Raw genomic sequence first — 24,859 nt, 5'->3', positions numbered from 1 at the left:
GAATTTGGAAAAAAAAAGTTCAGGTCACTGGTTATTAGTTTTTGTGGTGCTACAGCTCATCATGTCTTCAACTATCTGAAAGGATATATATAAATCCTCCAAAATATCTCAAAGTAAATTCTAATTGCTTCAAAAACAACAATTAGCCCTAGCTGGTTTGGCTCGGTGGATAGAGCGTCAGCCTGCGGACTGAAGGGTCCCAGGTTCGATTCCAGTCAAGGGCATGTACCTTGGTTGTGGGCACATCCCCAGTAGGGGGTGTGCAGGAGGCATCGATGTTTCTAACTCTCTATCTCTCTCCCTTCCACTCTGTAAAAAATCAATAAAATATATTTAAAAACAAAAACAAAAAAACAACAACAATTATCCACTCATCTACTTATGGGCACGTAGGCTGTTTTGAGAACTTAGCTATTGTAAGTAACGCTGCTATGAACATATATCACATGATCTCATTTGTATGTGGAAACTAATGAACAAAATAAACTGATGAAAAAATAGGTCCAGAGACATGGATACATGGAACACACTGACAGATCTCAGAGGGGAGAGGTATGGGGGACGGGAAGAGAGTAACCAGAGAACTTATATGCATAACTCATGGACACGGACAATAGTATGGTGAAGACCTGGGGTGGGGCAGGGACTTGGTGGAGGAGAGAAGGAGGGAAATAGGGGACATCTGTAATAATATCAATAATAAAGATAAACTTAAAAAAACAAAACAAAAATAAAACAAAACAACAACCATTATAAAGCCCCCTGTTGGGTACTAGGGACTATCTAAGAGCTTTTCATGTTTTGGCTCCTATACAGGGTGGACAAAAGTAGGTTTACAGTTGTGAGTATGTGAAACACGGAGTTTATTTTGTTAATTATTTATTAATTATTGTATTAGAACAACTGTAAACCTATTTTGGCCCACCCGTGTATTTAAGCTTCTAACTATCCCTAGGAGGTAAGAACTATTCCTATTCTAATTTTACAAAAGGGGAAATTGAGACAGTTTCGGGAACTTGACCAACATCACACAGCTAAAGATAGAAGATCTGGGGTTTGAATCCCGTCAGTCAGATTTCAGAGCACATGTTTTTTTTTTTTTTTTTAACATTAATTTATTTAGTGAGGTGTCTAAAATGTGCATGTTCCTGGGTCAGTGAGCAACACAAGGAAGACAACAGGTTTATTGAGATATAACGCATATACCATACAATTCATCCATTTAAAGTGTACAGAGCTGTGCAACCATCACCATCACTTCTAGGACATTTTCACCACTTCACAAAGAGATCCCATAGCCATTGGTAGCCACCTCCCATTCCCTCTCCCCCAACTGACAAGCACTAGTCAGCTTTCGGTCTCTATGGATGTTTCTCTTCTGAACATTTCATATGAATAGAGTCATACACTATGTGGCCTCTTGTGTCTGGCTTCTTTCACTTAGTGTAATTTTTCAGGGTTCCTCCATGTTGACGTATGTATTCATCCTTTTTTATTGCTGAATAATATTCAATTGTATGAATTTACCACATTAAAAAAAAATCCATTCATCATTTGAGGGGCATGTTTCCACTTTTTAGTTATTATGGATAATGCTGCTATGAACATTTGTGTACACATTTTGGATGGACATATGTTGTTGTTTCTCATAGGTATATACAGAGGGGTGGAATTGCTGAGTCATATATATATACACACACATATATAATAACTCCAGGTTAGCCTTTTGAGGAACTGCCAGGCTGGTTTTCCTCCTTGTTTATTAATATTAAGAAGTTCTCCTCAGCTGATGGTTTTTGCAAAAGTGACTTTTCTAACTCTGTAAAGGCAGTTGACACTAGAAAACAAGCACAGTAGACTTTTCTTCATCATCAAAGATTCAACATGTGAGCTGTAAACAGCCACTTTCAAATTAAGGAAACCAATGGAAAGCTTAGCGTAACCTTGAGTAACTGCCCCAGAGCTTTTATTTTTATTGATTTAATTTTTTTTAATTTATCTTTATTGTTGAAAGTATTACAGATACCCGCTTTTCCTCTCCCATTGACCCCCTCACCCCTGTCCCTCGGCCTACCACACTATTGTCTGTGTAGCGTATGAAACAAATTTAATAAATGATGGTAACAATTATAGCTAACATCTGTTGAACACTTCAGATATTCCAGGCAGTCTAGGAAGCATGTTAAATGTATTTTATCACCTAATTTCAGAACCACTAACACGTTTTAGAATCCTTACGTTCTAGATGTAAAAAAAAAATCATAAGAATGACAGGCAGCTATGTTTTATCTGTATTAATGACTAGGTAGAAAAAAAGAGTTTAGCTTGAAGTAACAAAAACAGAAACAAAAGATGAACTCCCTTAAATGAACAAGTGTTCAGAAGAAACTCACTCATTGAGGGCATTTTATTGTCAGGAAGCAGCAAATAGAGTGAATTACTGTTATTTATTCAAGGTTTGCGTCTTTTTTTTTTTTTTTTTTTACAGGTACATGGAATTTGTTGCCAAGTAAAATGTGATAGAAGCTAGTAAATATTAACTGAAAAGAGAAATGAAAAAATTGTTCTTATAAAACATTTTAATTGGCTTTTGTTAAAAGTTTTCCTATTACAAAATGCCTACCTCTTGACTCGTATGAAAATTCACTTGAATAGGTTTTCCTGCCATAACCTACTTCAAAGACCAGTGAGTACACATAAACGAACAGAAATGAGAAACAAAACTTACACAGTCTTTTGTTTGTGGTATGTTTAAAGTACAGAAGGATAAATTCATATTCATCATAGCAAACGTTAAGGCCACAAAAGCCACAACTTGTAAAGAATAATTATAATTTGTATGGTAATGGCCATTTCCTACAAAAAAACTGTAACATATGTCAGGGACTCCACAAGTAGGCTCTTCTTGGAAATAAAACCCAAAGTTATCAATTTACTTCAGGATATTAGGTAAGAAAAGAAATAATGAGTGTCTAACTGAAAAGTACACTGTGTTGATTCTGATTTTGTGTGAAGTTGACCAATAGGAATTTCTCATTTGGATTAAAATTATGAATCCACAACTATGAAAAAAAATGTAGAAGGATAATTCTTTTCAATGAACTCTAAGTTGCCCTTGGAACTGAAGGCCATGGGAAGAATCCCTACCCTAATTTCTGCTTTAGTCCTTCAACCTAGTTATCAGCTGCTTGCAGTCTTCTTCACTCCTTAGGAAAGACTAGACCTTTCTCTTTAGCAACCAATCCAGGAACTAGATTTCAGCACACTAACCACATCTTCCTTTTCTGTGTCATACTTGTATGCTTTTGGTCCTGAAAAGAAGTAAATGTAGCCTAAAAGAGACAAAGTTGAAATTGTGGTTACTGAAAATGACTTGCAAATGTGTAAATGGGAGGATGCATAACTGTCGTTTTTTTGAGGTGGCACCAAAGGGGAATTGGGAATGTGTCAGGTGGCAGTTAGCAAGCCCTCTGCACAGTTCTCACTGAGCCCCAGGACCAGACACCTCTAACTTCTTAATCATCTCTTGTCTTTTCTCTTCCAGCCAGGTCCAGCCTCCTCCTTGGGATCATCTGATGTGTCAAGTTCAATGATGCTTGGTGCTTCTGCTCAGGCTATTCCCCTCCAGGAAGTCTCCTCCCCTTTCTTTCCCTAGTCAAACCTCTAGCTGAGGTCCCACCATGAAATCTCCAACTATGAATGCTGGTTCTGATCTGTTCTTTCTCAGATCATCTCTTGCTATTATTGTGAAGACTACCACATGATTCAACACCAAATTATAGATAGTCTTGTTTTCTAGCAATTTAATCTGTGTTGGGTGGAGGGGTTTCCCAAAGATATTAACCATTCTGCGAGAGCAGAGGCCATATCTGGAACTGTCTTTACATTTCTGAAGTGCCCAGCTCTGTGCTATATTCTTAAAAAGAATGTTTTGACTGGTTCAAAAGATTCAATTAAGCGTATTCGACCCAGTTCAATTCAAGTCACCTTCCCAAACTATGTGTTGAATTTCAGGAGTTGAGGGATGGAGTGGGGAAAGACACTGGGAAAGTTGAGAGGATGTGCATTTTAAAGATAAACATGATAATTTTGACCAGGTAAACTTTATAATGTAGCTGACTCATGGGCTGAAGCTATACTTTTAAAACTTTCCTTTCTCAAAGAGAGAACCACAGCGGCAGCCTTTTACAGTTATTCTTCCTGGGGGTTGATCTGGTTAGCTAAATTTATAAGGGGCTCGGGACCAAAGATAAGAATGAAGGACTCCCATTTGGAAACCCATTTTTTCTGTTACGTTAAAACCCAGATTTCTTGTTACAACTCCACAAAGAAAGTTTTTTGGTGAAAATACTCACCATTTAATTCCACAGCAGCATCTATTTGTCCATTTACTCCTGAAAATTCCTCTTCAGTATTCTTTGGATAGTCTTTTTCCATTTTCCTTTTTCGTTCATCATAGCTGGAGGAAGCATTATTTCATAAAAGAGGTTTTTATTGATTGTAGTGACATTGTACTAGTCAGGCATATTTAGCCAGGGCTGTCTTATGATTTACTTTAAATCAATCTCTCTCTCTCTCTCTCTCTCTCTCTCTCTCTCTTCCGCTCCCCCCAGGTTCTTGAGATTCTGGGACCACTAGCTTTTTCTAAAGCAGCGGTTCTCAATCTATGGGTCGCGACCCCTTTGGTGGTCGAAGGACCCTTTCACAGGGGTCGCCTAAGACCATCCTGCATAGCAGATATTTACATTACGATTCATAACAGTAGCAACATTACAGTTATGAAGTAGCAACGAAAATAATTTTATGGTTGGGTCACAACATGAGCAACTGTATTTAAAGGGCCAGAAGGTTGAGAACCACTGCAGAGTTTCTTTAAAAAATTGTCACATCTATTGCTTAGAAGTAGTTATTCTACTAGTATATATTATAGCAAAATGTTCCCATAATCTAAAAAATGTTGCCTTTCGAAAGGAACTCTACATATATTTTCATGCTTTATTTACTGTTTTAATTATTCTCTCTCTCTCTCTCTCTCTCTCTCTCTCTCTCTCTCTCTCTTTCTCTCTCTCTCTCTCTCTCCCCTCCATCCCCACCCCATGTATGAATTTCTTGGCTCACCAAACAGGTGAAAGTCCTTCAGAGAGGCTCTTATTCATGGGCCTCTTATTAATCACCCATAGAGGTGGGACTGAACAAATAATGCACAATGAATGAGCAAATGTGTGAAAGATCAGTAGGTAAAGATAAGAAACAAGAAAACCGGGAATAACTGAGCTCCGCTTTTTAAATCAATTCAATTGAATTACATTGCTTTTGTTTTCTGGGAAGATTATATGACTGACCTAATAGCTTAGGTAACTTTTTCTGGATCAGCAACCACCATTCAGCGATAACTCTCAAGATCGGTCAATGCATCTCTTTGTGATCAAAATTACTCAGCTTGTAAAAAAGACTGTGACTTGCATGAATCACCGTATGAATCATTGTATGAGTTCAGTATGTAAGCAGAGCAGGCTCTCATCTTGTCAGGAAGACTTCATTAAAGTGTAAGGAAGTCCCTTCTTCATCAGCACAGAACTCCCAGTGATGACATTCCCGGGGTGGCCACCCAAGTCCTTTCCCACCAAAAGGTTAGACAATTTTTCCCGGTGTCTGAACCACTGGGCAGTTGCCTGTGGCAACAGATAATACCCACTTTCTCCTGAAATGTCCTTCTCCTGTGGCTAAGAATACACAGGCCAGTGACAGATCTCTTAGGATACTGAGTAGAAGTTAAACATTGGGAAAAGAGTCAAGCTGAAACCAGCCCTGTTGATATGGGGCTCTGAGGATGGGAGTGACAGTTAACTTTCCCAAACTCCCTTTCCAGGAGAGCCACGAGAACCTTCACTGCAGCACAAATGAAAATGGGAACCATTTACTGTATTTCATCATCTTCGGACATGCCAGCTCAATGAGAAGGAAGGAATGACTGCAAGGTATCAGGTGTGAAGTTAGGGAAAAAATGGAGACAACAAAGGAACAGTCCAGGCACGTTGGCTCCCTTAGGGACTAGATTTCTTTTGCTCACTTTGTTCCAGAATCTGAAATCTGGAGTTCTTCATTCAAAACGGAGCACAGATGTTCACATGGCAATCTCTGTTCACCAGGTTGTTTTCCTTCTCCCACTTCCCCGAGGCAGTCCTACTGAGGAAGTGGAAGCTTTGATGGGTAGGAATAAGGAAGATCATTTTAAAGCTGAAAATATTTGGGGGATGGAATGCAAAAAAAAGCAAAGCTGCTACCAGGCATTTGGTATGTCTGTAGATACAGAGGGGATCACAGTGGGAGGGTAACAGATCACGTACCTATTTTGAATTCTTTGCCTAATGTTGACCTATGCTCAGGAAAAATGGTGGAATGACCTTCATATCTTTATCCTCTTTTGTCTGTTCTGATACAGGATTCGAAGCTGAACTGTTATAATTACAGCTCCTTACATTTGTGTATGTTTGACAGACATTTATGAGTGATTTTGAGAACTTAATCCCCATTTATATTGCTTTATGGTAAATTCTGTCTCAGTTCCGAACAAGTGACTGACTAAAGAATATTTACAGGGAAACCTAATACAAGTTGGGACCTGCTTGTATGATATTAAAATTGGATGGAGAAGTCTGGAGAGTAAGAAAGGACAGAGCAAAGATCTTTCTTGAGAATAGAGATAAAGCTTAAGTAATACAGAAATACATTTTCAAGAAAAAAGATGACTATTAATTCAATAGAAAACCTGAAAAAGAAAAATTTCTATTTTTATCTGTCTGCTTAGTTGACTGAGGTGGTAATGGTAACACCTAAAATCTTATGTATGTATAGAGTGTCCCAAAATGTATACACACACTTTGAATAATTATAAAGGCAGTGTTTATTAAAATACACTTCATTTTCAAAGTTATCAGCTATTTAAGTGTGTATACATTTTTTGGGGACACCCTGTATATTCAGAGGATAACAAAGGTAATAATATTATATGCCAATAAAATTTCAGAAGAAAAGTTAGCAAAGCAATGTCCAGTTGCAAATTTTAATTCTCAATCATATTTATAGAAACCTAGGCAAAGTCCTTGGCAAAATTGTGAAATTACTATTTCTTTCCTCCAGCTCTTCTACCACTGATATATTCCTTTCTGCCCTCTTGCCTCCTGTCCTGTAACTGCTTTCCAAAGAGTATTACTCTCAACAAACTCCATTTCAAAGTACCAGCCTGACACAAAAATCACCATTTTGAGGTTATCTGATAACAAATTAATATTTCATTTGAATCTTTTATGTAGACATATGTAGACAGGGCCTATATAACTAATACAGGGTCACCTACTTTTCATTTTACCAAGTAAGAACATTACCATCCAACCATCAAAAAAATTACCACCTATTTTCATTACCATTTCACACAGAAAAGAAACTTTAACACCAAAAAGTCAGAAAGGACATACTCTCAGAATAAAAGATGGTTCTTGCCAATAATGTGTCTTTATCCTGACACAGGCCCCACTCCCCAACATGCATAATATTGTGATGTTGTTCTTATTTTGTTATGGGCTTATAAAAATGTTGTGATGAGCTAGCCCTTGATTTGTGGGCAAACGTTTGAGGTTTTCTGTTACAGAGCAGAGGACACAACATGTACAGTCCGATGACTCTGTTGCAGGCTCTGTGATCAGGGGAAAGTGCTCAGAGCTGTGAGCTCTGGCTTCCTTATCTGGATCATAGTGGTCCTGAGGATGAGAGACAGTTTACACACACACACACACACACACACACACACACACACACACACACACACTATACAGTGTGTCCCCCCAAAAAGTGCATACACACTTTAATAGCTGATACCTTTGAAAATGAAATTTATTTTAATAAAAACTACCTTTATAATTGTTCAAAGTGTGTGTATACATTTTTGGGACACCTTATATATGCATAAGATTTTAGATGTTACCACTGCCACAAAATATGTAGACACACAAGCCATAAGATGTGGTTTATTTTGGCACCAGGAACCATGAACTCTGGCTAGTATGAGGTTAAGTGAACTTGCGATCCAACCTGGGATTCTAAGTCATCAGTGAGTTTAATCTTTACCTAATCTTTAAACACACTTTATCTGGATAATAGTTTGCAATGGCAGGCACGGCTGCAGAGAGGTGGAGAAAGGAGGGCTGGAGAATGTTGGAGGTAGTCCAGAGAATTTAGCAAGAAAGGGATTAAGATTAAGAAGATCTGGGGGGGGGGGTAAGGGGGAGAGATCAAACAAAGGACCTGTATGCATGCATATAAGCCTAACCAATGGACACAGACAATGGGGGGTGAGGGCATGAGTGGGGTGGGGGTGGGAGGGCAATGGGGCGACAAGGACACATATGTAATACCTTAATCAATAAAGAAAAAAAAGATTAAGAAGATCTACTGGTATGTTGAAGATTTTACTGAAGGTCAAAGGAAATTATATAATGAGGTAAGAATCATGGGTATGGGTATTTTAATCGACAGTAAATAAATAAATGGTTAAATGAATGAAGAATGACTATATGTGGTGAATGGGGAAGACCTCTGAATTTGGATTCAGAAGACATGAAACATTGCCTCGGATAGACTGTATTTAGCTGTGTGACCTTGAGCTAATCACTTAATCTCTCTGATTCGATGTTTTTACCTGTTAAATGGAGATCGCAGTACCTGTGTCTCAAGATTGTTTAGAAAGCAGATGGGGGGGGGGACATAAGAGAAAATACTCAGTCTTGCTTATGTGTTAGGGTTCTGTGTTAGATTCCCAACACATAACAAATTACCAATAAGTATTAGGTGAATTTAAATGTTAAAAAAGAACTGAATTTGTATTATGAATTTACTGTATACTAACTACCTGCTGAAATCAATTGCATATGTTTTCTCATCACTGAGGTCTCGTCTGTGAAACAAGAAATACCAACTAAATTACCTAAATGCCAAGTAAAATGAAGTGACCTAGAATTATTTCATCATTTAATATTGATTGATGTGTATAGATGTTAAAGAAATCATTTCGGAGATTTAAACTTCACTAGCAATGTCATGGTGCCACAGATGTTTCATGTGGTATTTTGAGACATATTACCCTGCTCTCCACCTTCGTAACACAAGGACTGGGGGACTATTTTGGTAAAGTGTGTGTGTTTAATTTTATGCTCAGAACTCAGATTTGTTAGAATTTTGATTGTGATGATGTTTGTAACATGTCAATGGCAACACTGCCTCCATCCTGCCCCCTTTAAAGAACCAAATGAGGAGCGGTGTCTGCTAATGGATGCTTTAAAAAAATGTGAGGAAGGATTGCAAAAAAGGGAATTTTTTCATAAAGTATCTAAGATATGTATTTTCATGAAGTTTCTTCAAGGAGATTTTTTCCTTGTGAAATGGAAAACTGGAATCTCCTTTGAAGTTAATAATCCACTTCTAGCCAAGAATCATATGGCTGTCATGGAGAAGGGGCCTTTGTAATCTATAGCAGTGAAGGGTAGAGGGGAGAGTGGTTCGAAAGAAGAGAAGGGAGAAGAGTGAGAAGCTGCCATGTCCCATCGCAGACAAGAATTCAGGAACCAGGACTTGGAACAAAGAATTAGTAACAACGTGGAAAAATACTGATCGTCTCAGTTACTACCTGATTGTTTGATGAATCCAAGCTTATCTCTCAGCCTGAGTTCTCAGAGTTTAAGACCTGTATGTCCACTCTCCTGTGGACACTTTTATTCCTGGGTCCCACCAGCACATTCTTTCCCCCATTGAATGGCCATAGCATCCTAGTCAAAAATCAACTGGCCATTGCCCGGCCAGTGTGGCTCAGTGGTTGAGCGTGGACCCAAGAACCAAGAAGTCATGGTTTGATTCCCAGTCAGGGCATATTCCCAATTTGCAGGCTTGATCCCCAGTAGGGGGCGTGCAGGAGGTAGCTGATTGATGATTCTCCTCATTGAAGTTTTTATCTTTCTCCCTCTCCCTCTTTCTAAAATAAGTTAAAAATATATTAATGTATATATAAATTAAAATAAAATCAATTGACCATAGATATGAGTTTATTTCCAGACTGTCAGTTTTATTCCATTGACCTATAAATCTAGCCTTATGTTAGTATCACCTATTGCTTTGTAATAAGTTTTGAAATTGGAAAGTCTGATGTGAATCCTTCAACTTTGTTCTTTTTCAAGATATTTTGGCTCTTTTGGGTCCTATGAGTTTTAAGGTCAGCTTGACAGCTTTTACAAAGAAGTCAGGTGGTATTTTGATAGGGATTGTGTTGAGTCTGTAAAACAATTTGAGGAGTATCACCATCTTAAAAATATTAAGGTTTCTAATCCATGAACATGATATATTTTTCCAATAAGACCTTGTTTATTTTTTAAACCATGTTTTGTAATTTTCAGATTATAAGTTTCCAACTTCTTTTGCTAAATATATATCTAAGTGCTTTTCTTTTTGATGTAATTGTACCTGAAATTGTTTCTTCAATTTTATTTTTATATTCTTCATTGTGGTGGCTAGAAATATAATTGATTTTTGCATATTGAAATCATTCTCTCCAAATTTGCTGAATTCAATTATTAGTTCTAATAGGTTTTTTTTTAAAAAAAGAATTTCTTAGACTTTTCTATATAAAATTTATGTGACATGCAAATAAATATGGTTTTACTTTCTTTCCAATTTGGATGTCTTTTAGTTCATTAATTGTTGCTTAATTGTCCTAGCTGCAATCTCCAGTACAATGTTGAATGGAAGTGGTGAGAGTGGAAAACTTTGTCTTTTTCTTGACTTTAGGGGGAAAGTATCCAGTTTTTCACCACTGAGTATGATATCAGCTAGAACTTTACATCAGTTCTTTTTATCAGGTTGAAAACATTTCCTATTACTAGTTTGCTGAGTGTTGTTGTTTTTTAAATCACACAACAGTGTGAAATTTTGTCAAATGCTTTTTCTGCATCTATTGAGATACTTATGCTTTTTAAATTCTATGGTATATTAACTTTCAGATGTTAAACCTATCTGGCATTTTCCATAGGGAAAATCCCACTTGCACATGGTATGTAATTCTTTCTATATGTTGCTGGATTTGGTTTGATAGTATTTTTAGAGAATTTTTGCATCCATATTCAAGATAGATTTTGGTCTGAAGTTTTATTTTCTTGTGATGTCTTTGTCTGGCTTTGGGATCAGGGTAATGCTGGCCTTATGCAATGAGTTGGTAAGTGTTCCATCCTCTTCTGTATTTTGGAGGAGTTTTTGAAAAATTGGTATTAGTTTTTCTTTAAATGTTTTGGCAGAATTCACCAGTGAAGCCATCTGGGCCTGGACTTTTCTTTGTGGGTAGTTTTTATTTATTTATTATGAATTCAATCTCTTCACTTGTTGTAAGTCTATTCAGAATGTCTATTTCTTCTTGACTCAATTTCATCATTTTGTACCTTTCTGGGGATTTGTCCATTTCATGTTATCTAATTCGTTGGCATGCAATTGTTTATAGTATTCCTTTATAGGAGTGGTTGGAATGCCCCCCTTTCGTTTCTGATTTTAGTAAGTGGAGTTTTCTCTGTTTCAAAGGTTAATTTACTTAGAAGTTTGTCAATTTTCTTGGTCTTCTTAAACAGCCAACATTTTTGTTTTGTTAATTTTCTCAAATTACTTTTTTATTATCTATTTTAGCTATTTCCACTGCAATTTTTATTGTTTCCTTCTTTCTGCTTGCTTTAGGTTTAATTTGCCCTTTTCTCTTTTGGTGTCTCAACATGGAAGGTTAGGTCACTAATTTGAGATTCTTTTTCTTTTTTAATATAGGCATTTTATATCTATGAATTTCACTTTGAGCACTGCCTTCCCTGCATCTATAAATTTTTGTATGTTGTGTTTCCATGTTCACTCATTTGTAAGTATTTTCTGATTTCCCTTGTGATTTCTTCTTTGACCCATTGGTTGTTTTAAGAGTATTGTTATTTAATTTTCACATTTTTGTAAAATTTCCAGTTTTCTTTCTGGTATTGATTTCTAACTTTATTTCTTCGTTATTAGAGAACATATTTTGTGTGATTTCAATTGTTTTAAACTTATTGAGACTTGTACTCTGGCCTAACACATCATCCATCCTGGATAATTAATGTTCCACATGCACTTGAGAAGAATATGTATTCTGCTGCTGTTGAGTCAAGTGTTATTCTATAGATATATGATAGTCTAGTTGGTTTATAGTGCTGTCCAAGTCTTTTCCTTATTGATATTGATGTTTAGTTGTTCTATTATTGAATGTGAGGTATTAAAATCTTCAATTATTATTATTCAATTGTTGTTTTCTCCCTTTATTTTAATCAGCTTTGGGGTTCTGTTATCAGGCTCATAATTCTTATATCTTCTTGGTGGAGTGACTCTTTGGTCACTAGCAAATGTCCCTCTCTATCCCTAAGACATTTTTTATTTTAAAGTATTTCCCCCCTGATATTAACATAGTCACTCTTCAGCTTTCTTACTGCATATATATATATATATATATATATATATATATATATATATACACACACATATATGTATATATGATATATTCTATACTTTTACTTTCAAGCCATTTGTATCTTTAAATCTAAAGTGTAGCTCCTGTAGATAGCACATAGTTTGATCTTGCCTTTTTAATCTAGTGTGATAATCTCTGCCATTTGATTAGATTGTTTGATCCATTCACACTTAATATTATTAATGTAATTTAATATTATTAATATGATTGAACTTACATTTGCCATTTTACTTTTTGTTTTCTACATGCCTCATGTCTTTTTGGTTCCTCTATTGACCCTTAGATTTTTCTTTTGCATTAATGAAAAAAAATTTAATGTACCATTTTAATTCCTTTCATAATTTTTTCACTTTTTAAGTTATTTCTTTAGTGCATACCATATATGCCTAAATTTACCATAATCTTCTTCTACTAACTTAATTCCAGTGAGATATTAAAGCATAACTCTCTATAACTATATTCCCTACCCCTCTCTTTGTGGTATTACTGTTAAACGTATTACATCTGTATATGTTACAAACCCCAAAATATATTGTTATAATTACTATTTTATATAACTCAATGTCTTCTAAAGAAGCTGGAAGAAAAAAGAGAAAATATATTTACAGTGCTTGTTATTGTAACCTCTTATTATCTTTTCTGGTTCTCTTGTTTGTGTGACACCAGTGTTACTATCTGGTGTCATTTCCTTAGCTTAATACAGTTTTTCTTCTACCCAACGCCTTTGTGCTGTTCTTGACAAATATATTTGTATGTCATAAAGGCCTAGCAATATAATTATATACATATTGTTTTATACAGTGAATTTTAAATCCATTAAGAGAAGAAATATACACTGATGCTATCTTTTATAATTACGTACTTACATTTACTGGTTCTCTTTTTTTTTAAAAAGTGGATTTAAATTACTGCCTGGTGACATTTATGTCCAGCCTGAAAAACTTCCTTTAGTATTTCTTGCCAGGCATGTGTACTAGCAATAAATTCTTTCAGTTTTTGTATATGTGGGAATGTCTTTATTTTGCCTTCATTTTTGAAAAATAGTTTTTCTTTGAACACTTTGAACACGTTTTCCTCTACTTTCTGGCCTAACTGGTTTAGCTGACTTTCAATCTTGCCCCCCCCCCCCCCCCCCCCCCCGCCTCAAATTTAGTCACACTGCTGCCAGAATGATATTTTTTATAACATAAATCTTATTGGATTCTTCCTTTATTTAAGACAATTAATGATATCCCTCATCTCGAGAAAATAAGACCTACGATCTTCCTATGAAAACATAGGTCCTCCACGATCTACACCCGGCTTATCCTTGGGCCACATCTCTCATTCCAGCCCATGTTTTAATCTCAGTGAACTTCTTCAGGGTTTTCCCACACACACAGGCTCGTTCACACATCAGTGCCTTTGCTTCAACTGCTCTCTTTGCCTGGAAGCCACCCCCACCCATCCCGCTTCCTGACTGGGAAACTCCTACTCGACTATCAAGATGAAGCTCAGTCATTGCTTCCGCTAAGAATTATTTCTTGGCTATTTCCTCTTCGTTTTGCCCCACTGGTCCCTGTACAGTCTTCTATTAGGGCACTTGAATTGTTGTTCATTATTTATCCATATATTTGCTCTCAACCGTGAGACTTGCTGAGGGCATTAAGAGCACCTAACGTGAATTAAGAACTTATTATATGATATGCATTTCACATTTTTTTTCATTCATCCTCACAAGTCTATGAAGTAGATACTATTTCTATCTCGATTCTGAAGATGATGAAAGAGAGACAGAAAGGGGATCCAAGTTGCCAAAGGACTGATTGCTGTTAGAGTTGAGATTAACACTCTTTCACTCCTGCCCAGGCTCTCCGACAGCAAACTGTGCCTCTCTTGGTGTCAGTTTCTAGTACAGAGCCTGACACATAATTATGTCCAATATATGCAGGTTGAATGTGGTCGTTTGGTAATGTATTTTTTAAAATTTAAGATTAAAAGACAAGATTTGATCCCTACTCCTTCTTCTTGTTTTTTTTTTTTTTTTTTTTTTTTTACTTATTTCTCTATGTTCATTAACTATGTAATCCTTAAGTATACAGATCCATTCCCAGTATTCCTGGGCATTCAGGAAGGAGAGAATGTGGAAGACTGTGTCCTACATTGCATTAATCATGCCTTTAGTCTATCTGTACAGAAAGAGTGATTTAGAGGTGAAAAGGGGCTGAGATCTGCAGATTTGCAAATCGCTTTTCATAAAATTTAGAAAACATTGACCATCTCAAAGAATGATGGCATTGATTGATATACCCCCAGGAACTCCTTAGTGTGGCTTCTACTCTGCTATTGGTAGACAAGGGAGAACAGTTACAGGAGAAATTAGCCTTAGGTGATGGGAGCAATGTAAAGAAGAAGAAAAAAAACCTGGCTATATCACTGGGTTCTGCTAGAAAGAGGAAAGGAAGGAATAAAAGTAAATGGATGTGTGGGGAAGTAGCCTAGTTGGTAAATAAAAACCTTTGGACCAAAGTGTGCCCTCCTGCTTCCAAGCCAACCCTAAGTGCAGTCACTTGCTTAGGATATATTTTTGCTCCTCTCTTTTGCAGTCAAGGGGAAAAAGCAATGCCAAAGTGAGAACTGGGAAATAGGGGAGGTGTGCAGAGGCAGAGCTTGGCGAAGAGTGTATTCATCCTTCAACATGAATCAGTTAAGGATAGAAACTCAGTAGGTGAAATGAGATGTGACCCTGTGTGATTGGCTGACATATGACACCTTATTCAGATCTGCTTATAATAACCCCCAGCAAGACAGGCAATGGAAATGATTAATAATTAATTTTGGATAAAAAGAATCTTCATGTTCTAGGTTGGATAAAAGGACTCAGGAATAAGGCCTTTTCCTTTCAGCAGAACTTTCCTATAGTCATAGGAAAGAGCCCATAGTCATAACCATGTCCTATTGCCCAAAGTCAGAGTATTCTGAAATGCACTGGTACTCACATAACGGGGAGCCAGTTCTCCTCCCAGGCATTCCCAGTGGGTAGTTATGTATTTGGGGGTGCGGCATCCACTCTTTTAGGTCACTGGGGGTCCAGTTAATGAGTGCATTAAAAGATCAGGATGTTTGGTGTCCTGGTGTCCAAAGAATGATATTACTGAATTAACGTTTCACTTATCATTTGGATGGCTCCATATCTTGAAGACAGTGTCAACCCTCAGTAAATGGCCAAGAGTCAATGTGCCTGTTGCAAACTCGCCTTGCATTTATGTCTACAAATGTTTTTTCCTTTCCATTGAATACATCAGGGCAATAAAAAGGAGGAAATGCCTACCTGTAGTATTCATCACCCACAAAGAAGAGAGTCTTCTGAGCATCCTTGAGATAGACGGCGGCATCTATTCGCTGGACGTACCTTGGAAACCCAAAGTCGTAAATAGTCCGAGGAGGACCTTGTATGTGGAATCCTCTTGTTATCCAGTAGTGGGGGCCTAACAACAGAAGTTAAAGTTTACAAAAACTCTGTACCACTTACTGTGCACTTCACTCACGAGGATTTCTAGGCTGGTCATAAATGAGACATTTCTGGGATATTTGCCATGGCTATAACCCAATAGGAGAGAGAAGCCTCTAACTATTCAATTCAGTGAAAGACTTAAAATTTGTCCTGGAGGCATCTCCCAACCACAAATAAGACAAAGGTAAATAAAATGCCCTGGCAAAGCTATAGCAGCAAAGGTATTGCTCTCCTCACATTGGGTTCCATGATGGCTTTTGTTAATTAGAGGCTCTCAGGAGGGTATGCCAGGCCACTCTGAGAAGAGGTCCTAGGGGGCAGAAACCAAGTTTCTAGCTCCCTAGGCACTGTCCCTTAGCACAAAGCCTCACTAGGGTAAAGGGTTGGCTCTGAGAACAGTTCGATAGCCATTGTCAATTCTGTCATTGCTACAATACGATGGGTGGCATTTCATACCCCACCTGAGGAGAAGTGACCAAAACATGCTCCATGATCACTGGACAAACGCGGGCAGTGCTACATGTTCCAAACACACTGGGCACTGCAGCCTGCCATTCTCTCTTCGAGGAACCGTAGGGTACCTTTAAAGAAGTAAGCCGTGCCCCTCTCAGCCACTTCGTAAGCTGCATCCACGTTGGACATGAGCTGTGGGAAGGAGCTGGTAATGGTGCTGGGCCGGATCCCTGCCATCAAGTGAACCTGCCGCCGCCAGAAAATCCTATTGGGCAACCCCAAAGAAATAAAGGTCAAGGGTTGACTTAGATCCAAAATTGAACGGAAATGTACTGCAAGCCACACTTCAGAGGCCGTTGCTACATGTCTCTTGCCCTTGTCTTATTTTTAAGGAGAATATATATTTTTTTGACCTTGGTAAACAGTTCTTTCTCCCTTTCCATTCTGTTAGCATCTCTATATCTTCTTTCCTTCATTGATTTAAGGATGGTTAAAATACTGAAGGATATAGCAAGGAAACCGCATCAATTATTCGCACACTTAAGCTATGCACCTTCCTATTTGCAATATCATTTGATACACATTTCCTTTCCCTATTCTGATCTTTTAAAAATTAAAATCTCACAAAGATAAATGTGATCCAGGTGAGCATTATGAACATTATATAAATGAGCCCAAACTTTGTGGTTGGAAGGTGCTCATTATTCCCAGTAAAAACACAAAAATGTTAAATTATCATGTTGCTTATATATTTATCTATTAAAAGTATTTATGCTTTTGAACTGGATGGCTAATTAACAGAAAATCTGGCAACACACAAATTAACTGAGGGTTTATCAACTCATGAATCCACTTACCCAATATTATTTCCATAAAATATGGCAGGATACATGAGGCTTGTGAGTTGAAACTTTCAATGCATATGTAGTCCATTTTGATCTTTCAGATAAAAATTATTTTTATAAAATATGAATAGTTGACTCCACAGAAGCTAGAGTCAATATGAAAAATTATCTGTGGATGGGAAAACTGTAATAAAGTTTTGACATTTAACTTTCCATGTAGTGACTTAAGGAACTTCTCAAATTTTGGGTTTGCCTATTCAATTAATTCAACCAATATTTATGGAACATCAAAGATGAAACATTGAACAAGACCCAGGCTCAGCCCTCAAGAAGCTTGCAATCTAGTAGTTGAGACAGATAAGCAATTAGAACATTCTAATTCAGGGTGATTAGTTCTACAAAGAGTTAAGTTCCGGATGCTCTGGGAACATACAGAAGGGATACTTAGGGGTTTGGTGAAGGCATCTCAGATGAGGCAATTTGCACTGATGATGAAATCTAAAAGAGAACTATACTAAGAAGGGAAAAACAATTCTTTGTGTTTCCTAAATGGCAGAAAGAAAAGCACATTGTGTTTCAGAAGGTGTAGGCTAGAGTTCTGACTAGTGTCTCCAAACTTCGGTTTCATCATCTCTTAAATGCAAATAATGCCTGGCCTAACCCATGAGATCACTGAGGAGCAAAGGAGATAATGCATATGGAAGTGCATTATAAACATATTATCTTATAATATGCTAATTAGACTGGATGGCTGAACAACCTTCCGGACAAAGCTGAGGCAGCCACAGCAGCTGAGAGGGCCAAGCCCCTTGCACGAATTTTGTGCATCGGGCCTCTAGTATTTTATAATTATAGAAATTATGATTTACTTAAGCCTTAACTATCCACTTACTGGGCACCCACCATAGACCATACGCAGGGGGCAGGAGTCCATTTTTAGGGTATCCTGCATCGCCTCAGGCCCTACACTTATCTAGAACACATAACCAGATGAAAAACTGAGACCCAGAATGGCTGAAGGGCCCAAAGTTCATCTGGTGGTTACAGGGAGACAGACCCGAATTAGGCTCCAGCTGTCCTGATTTTCATCACATACCTTATCTCAGCTACTGCTCATTCTCAGGCTGTGATCCTTGGTTTTTCTTTGTCTATAATTTGAGCAATCAGGCCTAGCTTTTTCTGAAGGCAAGAGGGACTGCTTTCTCTTGTCTTTTTTCTCCACCAGCACAAAATGAGCACAGGTTTGCGTATCCAGACAATTTTGGTGTTACAACTGGGGCTGCCAGTGCTATTGGAGTCTAATGGAGGCCAGGGATGCGGCTAAACATCCCACACTGCACAGGATAGCCCAACACAACAAAATATCAATAGTCCCAAAGTTGAGAAACCCCGATTTAAACACTATTATGACATATTATAATGTATACACTGTATGCACAAGATAGAAATAAACTCTAGTCATCACTTAAAGTATCACAAGTTCCAAAGGAATCCATAGTCATGAAAATTTTCAGTGCACTAATGAACAAAAAAATTATGTCTGGGGTAATAAAACAACAGAGCACGTACTCAGAGGATTTACAACCTTAGAGCTATAGATTACAATAATAAATAAATTAAAATTGACAAAAAATAGTAGAGTAAGTAACCTCCTAATACATCTGTAAATGGATTTAAAAAATATAAGCTCCACACCTCCAAATCCATGAGCTAGTTGGAAAAGAATAGCTGCAGGATGTATTGAAACTGGCAATGAAAACAGATAAGTAAATCATATCAATAATCTGTAATCTGATCTTTGATAAAGAAGACAAAACAATGGAATTTATTGATTTTGTGGGCCTGCAGATTAGATATTTAGCTTCACTGTTTATCTTGGTGGGCCCAGGAGCCAGCACTGTACCTGGCACATAATGAGGGCTCAATAAATATCTGTGGGTGAAATATATTGGTGCCAGAATGTTGAGCAGAACTTATTTGATCATTAATTTTCATAGTCTCTGAAATCTTCATTCCCTGTATGAAAGAACAGCAACTACTTCATGATGTTTGGGATTAGGCCACTTGTAACCCTCACCTGGTCTTTTGCAGCTCTAAGCCAGTCCTGTGAGCTCCGTGGGGGCAGGGTCATGCATTAGCCAGCTTTTAAACCAGCGGTTCTCAACCTGTGGGTCGCGACCCCTTTGGGGGTCGAATGACCCTTTCACAGGGGTCGCCTAAGACCATCGGAAAACACATATATAATTACATATTGTTTTTGTGATTAATCACTATGCTTTCATTATGTTCAATTTGTAACAATGAAAGTACATCCTGCATATCAGATATTTATATTACGATTCATAACTGCAGCAAAATTACAGTTATGAAGTGGCAACGAAAATAATTTTATGGTTGGGGGTCACCACAACATGAAGAACTGTATTAAAGGGTCGCGGCATTAGGAAGGTTGAGAACCACTGTTTTAAACCTTGATTTAGCGGAGTGCCTGGCACATCTAGGGACTTGATCCATGTTTGTCAAACCTTTGTTCCTTTTTGTGATACCCAACCATCTTCATTCCACCTCCCTAACCTGCTCCCATCAGCCTTTCATTTTCAGGAGATGCCTTCATCTCCGATTTGCTGGATTGTCAAGGTAATTCAGCACGAGCTGAATGGACACCTTGATTTTCCATCCTCTTCAACCTTTTACTCTCCTTGACGCTGTTCTCTGTTATTCTGTTCCCCAGTTTCAGGGGGAAGAGGTGTCTTTCTTCTTTCTTTGTTTTTGATGCTCACAATTGAACTGCTGCTCCTCTGCCCTGAGGTTGGGCGATGTGGTGCAGTGACAGAAGCAAGGAATGCTTGAAACCTTGTTTCATCATCAGTCACTTAATTTTTCTGAGACTCAAGTACCCTCTGTTAAATAAGAGTGAGAGCAATGGTAATATCTGTACTAATACTTCAAAGGATCAATTGAGATAAGGCATATGGAAGCGCTTTATAAACTCTGGACTACTCTTTATTTAGAAAGACAGGTTTTCGCTCTATTTATTTATTAAATGATGACGTATACTACATAAACTTAGAGCTTATCAATAGAGTCAAATTTCTTTTTATATATGAAACTTTGAAGTACAAACTGCCACCTCTGGCTGAGCAGCCATTCCTTCTGAGCGTTTACTAACCAGGTTTGCTTCTATCCGAATACTGTAGAGGCCAAGAAGTCCACTGCCGGAAGCCAATTCCAGCATGTCATAATTTCAAGAGTTTCATCAAAAGGTTGATGGAACTTGGGGACTCAACAAGGTTGAGTCACACATGTAGTCACCTGTTGGGAATGGCTGAAGGCATTTCCCCAAACCTGAATAGGATATATTAAATTGATTGCATGGCTGCCAGACAGCTCCGGGCATCTTAATCTACATGTTATTGCCTCCTACTGGCCAAACACCTGAACAGCCATAGGCTAATTCTTCCATTCTGACAATGGACTCTGTATATGAAAGCCTGACCCTTTGAAGTGTATATCTCCACCTCACCTCAGGACAAATTGTGTTAATAAAAGGCATAGGGTCCTGAGACGAGGAGAACTTAGAACTTAGATCTTAGTTTCCTTTAAGCTAAGCTCCTCTGACCCCCATATGCCTTCAAAATTATGCTTCGTCTCTGGACTCCTATTTAATCTACGTACAGCCTTCTCTAGATTTCCTGAACCCTTCTAGATGCTGGGACAAGAACCCCGGCAGTCCACCATGCAGCATCTCATGAGCCCAAGCAAAATACAGCTTATAAAATTAAAAACCCATGTTAAGACAGTGCTGCAGGTTAAAAATAGTCAAAGCTGTGCATGGTGCCCTTAAGTTACCTGTCTATAACCATCTCAGAAGACAGTGGGGAACCATATTTACAAGCCACAACCCTTCTTCGTCAGAAGGCGGGACTTCAGAAGTAACAATGAGTCAGGGATCTAAGCCTGTAGCTGATGGTGATATTCTTTTTTTTTTTTTAATATATTTTTATTGATTTCAGAGAGAGGAAGGGAGAGAGAGAGATTGAAACATCAATGATGAGAGAGATTCATTGATTGGCTGCCTCCTGCACACCCCCTACTGGGGATTGAGCCCACAACCTGGGCATGTGCCCTTGACCGGAATCAACCCGGGACCCTTCAGTCCCCAAGCCGATGCTCTATCCACTGAGCCAAACCAGATAGGGCTGATGGTGCTATTCTTGATTGTATCCTTAATATGATATTGTGTAAAACTCAGAATATATCTGAGAGATGCAAATATCATTTTGGTGTGGTTGTAATTAATTTACCTCTTCTCTTCCCCAAGTGCTTGAGGAAATCTGGGATAGTTTCAATATATTTTCATCTATTATAAAGAATAAAATATGTAAATTAAACATATATGACTTATTACACCTGAAGTTTATTTCTCTCCAAACGGAACATTTGAATGTAGCAGCATACCTTTATAAACTATGGAGACTGTGAAACATCCTCACAGTGACTTTACAAGGTACTGCATTCCATCTTGCTTTGGAAACAAATAATGTGGTTATTACATCTAGCGTCTGAAATGTCTCATCAGCAGACAATGTTGGTGATGGGAAATTCCAGGCTTGCGGTTGGGAGAGAACAGACGGGAGCCCTTTCATAACGGCCCCCAGGTTGCCATTGTAGCTGTGACTTGAAAGAATTCTTTGTTCTCTGCCCAGGCTTAGCAAGCGGTTTGGGACTTTTGTCGACAGCCAGCAAGGGATCAGCGCTATGGAGTCATGGGATTCTTTCTCTGCAGGACACAGTAGGAGGCTGTAGAGCAGGGCAGTTAGGAGCACAGGCTCTGCCCTAGGACAGTGTAGGTGCAGGTCCCAGTTCCACCCCTCGCGAGCAATGTGTGCTCAAAGAAGTTGCTTATCCTTTCTGTATCTTATAAGAAGAGAATAATAATTCATACATCACAAGGGCTGTTGTAAGGATTTGATAGCAAAGTGTTTAGATAGTAAGTACTCAACACACTCAAGTCACTATTAATTTCAGGTAATACCTCATTTTAAAATGGAGGAGGAGAGGTTCAAGGTCCCATGGTGAGTTAATGGCAAATCCAGTGCTAGGACACCACTCACAATCCCTCCCTGACTCATTTCTACATGTCTCTTGTATCTATGCCTCCCTTTCTATTTTGTTACCACCCTTGGGTATTTATACCCAAGACTTTGTCAAAAGATGTAGCTTCTTCAAATAGTCATTAGGAATTGCTAAATGCTCATAGTTTGATAGAGCACTTTAAAACATATATATATATATATATATATATATATATATATATATATATATATATATATATATATGCTTTTTAAAGAAAACAAATATAATTGCACAGAAAGGCATAATATCTTTAACTTCACTGTATCCTTTGTCCATACCACAGTCACTAATTTTTGCCAAAAGAATAAGCTACATGCTACAGGGTGGCTAGCATCTCATTTCTTTGTCAGTGAATGAGTGCTACATGCACCCCTCCGGGTAATGTAAAATCTGACAACGTTGTCCCTTTGAAGCCAACATTACTGAGCATGGTGTTCCAGGTTCCTCCTGCTCTGTTTCTTGCCAATCACTCCTGAATCAATGCCCACCAATTCTGTTTAGTTTTACTTTTGATAATAGTCAATAAAAAAGTCAATAATCAATGACTTAATAAAAAGAATCAATAATAAATACCTCAAGTTTCTAGGTCTCAATCCATTGTTCATAACTTTTGATTCCCACTCCTAAATATTTATTGTGATCACTATGTGTTTGGCACGTCACTTGCCCAGAGTCAGAATTTAAACCAACTTAGCCTGATACTAAAGCCTGGGTTCCTGGGCTCTGCTCTATTTTGCCTTTGAAAAGTTGATGCCCTTCCAATTGTTAAAGATTTAGTTTAAACTGTTCTTAATTTTAAAAAACTAGAAATAAAAAATTAGAAATAATCTAGATGTTCATAAATATGGGACTGCTTAAATAACTAATAATATATCTATTCATTGGACTAATATACAGAGAAAGGCCAAAGTAGATTTACAGTTGTCTGTTTGGAAAAGAATATAATAATTAATAATACAAGAATAAACTGTGTTTTGCAATAACTGTATACCTACTTTTGTCCCCATCCTGTATAAATATATAAAATAAAGATAAGAATGAAAATTCATTGACATGGAAAAATAAGGTGTTGAGTGAAATGGTTTATAAATTATTTTTTAAAATATATTTTTATTGACTTCAGAGAGGAAGGGAGAGGAAGAGAGAGATAGAAGCATGAATAATGCGAGAGAATCGTTGATTGGCTGCCTCCAGCACGCCCCACACAGGGGATGGAGCCCGCAACCCAGGCATGGCCCTGACTGGGAATCAAACTGTGACCTCCTGGGTCGTAGGTCCACCATGAAGCCACTCCGGCCAGGCTATGAATTATTTCCTTCACGCTTCTAGGACAACCTCGTTGTCTTAAGCACATTCTAGGCTTACCGGTCCCTGAAGAGTAGAAGCTCCTTCCCCAGCATTGTCACCGCATCAAAGGATGAGCTGGAGTCACAGAGGTCAGGGTTGGACGGGCTATGAGGAGGCACATTTGGCACAGTGGGCTTCCCTGGGAATGGTTTCCGAGGCCCTAGGATTCAAAGCGACTTGGTCAAATGGCACTAGGAATCGAGTTTGTACACTCTGCTCCAGAGACCTCACTGCGTTTGACAAGGTGATGAGGAGCATGTCTGTTGATGGCTTGCATCCAGCCCTGGTTCGCACCCAGCTTCACTAGTTACTGAGCGTGTGAAAAATGTGCAAATAATCAAACCTCTCGGAGCCTAAGTTTCCTTACTAGTAAAATGGGCGGTGCAATAATGCCTACCTCAGGTTTCTGTGAGAATTCTAGAATGCCTGACAGGACTTAGGACAGAGCTTGGTTCAAAGAATGGTAGCTATTGTTTTATTATTAGACACAACTTCTTTGATAACTACAGGTGCTCTAAGTTGGAAATTTTAAAAGTTGCCAATGATTGTTTCTTTGTAATTAAGTACTTCATTCTCAATAAGATGATAAATTTCTTATGTGTTTTCATATTATTTTCAGCCACTTCTGGGCATCCTACACTATGCGTAAGTATTTTTTTAGGCACCTCAGGAAAGACTAAGAATTCTTGGGCATGGAGGTACACTGAAGGTGTTTGCTATTTAAAGGCATCATCTCTGATATGAGTAACTCGCAGGCCAAGAAACATCTATGCAGAGAATAATTTCCCCAAACTTTTGATCCATTATGGATAGAAGTGAAGCACTATGCAATAAAAGGTATAGAACCTAGAAGAGGCCCGTACATTTGTGTCACTACATGGAGAAGAGCTATCCAACAGTCATACTATATGAGCTGGTCTTTGCATGAGCAAGGAATACATCTTATTGTGCATTGCACTAGGCCCCTGAGTTCCTGGAGGTGTTTATTTCCATAGCCAGGGTTTATTATTCTCACTA

The 24,859-nt window shown here is 38.0% G+C and overlaps 1 protein-coding gene across 1 annotated transcript in view; it reads right to left on the bottom strand.

The window, feature by feature from the left end:
• Positions 1 to 2,457: 2,457 nt before the first annotated feature.
• The window catches only part of MMP20 (matrix metallopeptidase 20), a 37,328-nt gene continuing 14,926 nt past the window's right edge, over positions 2,458 to 24,859 (bottom strand). Inside the window, exons 6-10 of the mRNA XM_059710966.1 lie at positions 23,861 to 24,002; positions 16,643 to 16,779; positions 15,879 to 16,035; positions 4,356 to 4,459; positions 2,458 to 3,332 (exon numbers count right to left, since the gene is read on the bottom strand). Of these exons, the coding sequence (XP_059566949.1) occupies positions 3,232 to 3,332; positions 4,356 to 4,459; positions 15,879 to 16,035; positions 16,643 to 16,779; positions 23,861 to 24,002 (641 nt within the window). The 3' untranslated portion in view covers positions 2,458 to 3,231. The remainder of the gene's footprint in view (positions 3,333 to 4,355; positions 4,460 to 15,878; positions 16,036 to 16,642; positions 16,780 to 23,860; positions 24,003 to 24,859) is intronic.

Source organism: Myotis daubentonii, chromosome 9 (assembly GCF_963259705.1).
Source record: "Myotis daubentonii chromosome 9, mMyoDau2.1, whole genome shotgun sequence".
Taxonomy (NCBI): Eukaryota; Metazoa; Chordata; class Mammalia; order Chiroptera; family Vespertilionidae; genus Myotis; species Myotis daubentonii.
Note: the sequence above shows the minus strand (reverse complement) of the source record. Positions and strands in the feature narration are given on the sequence as shown.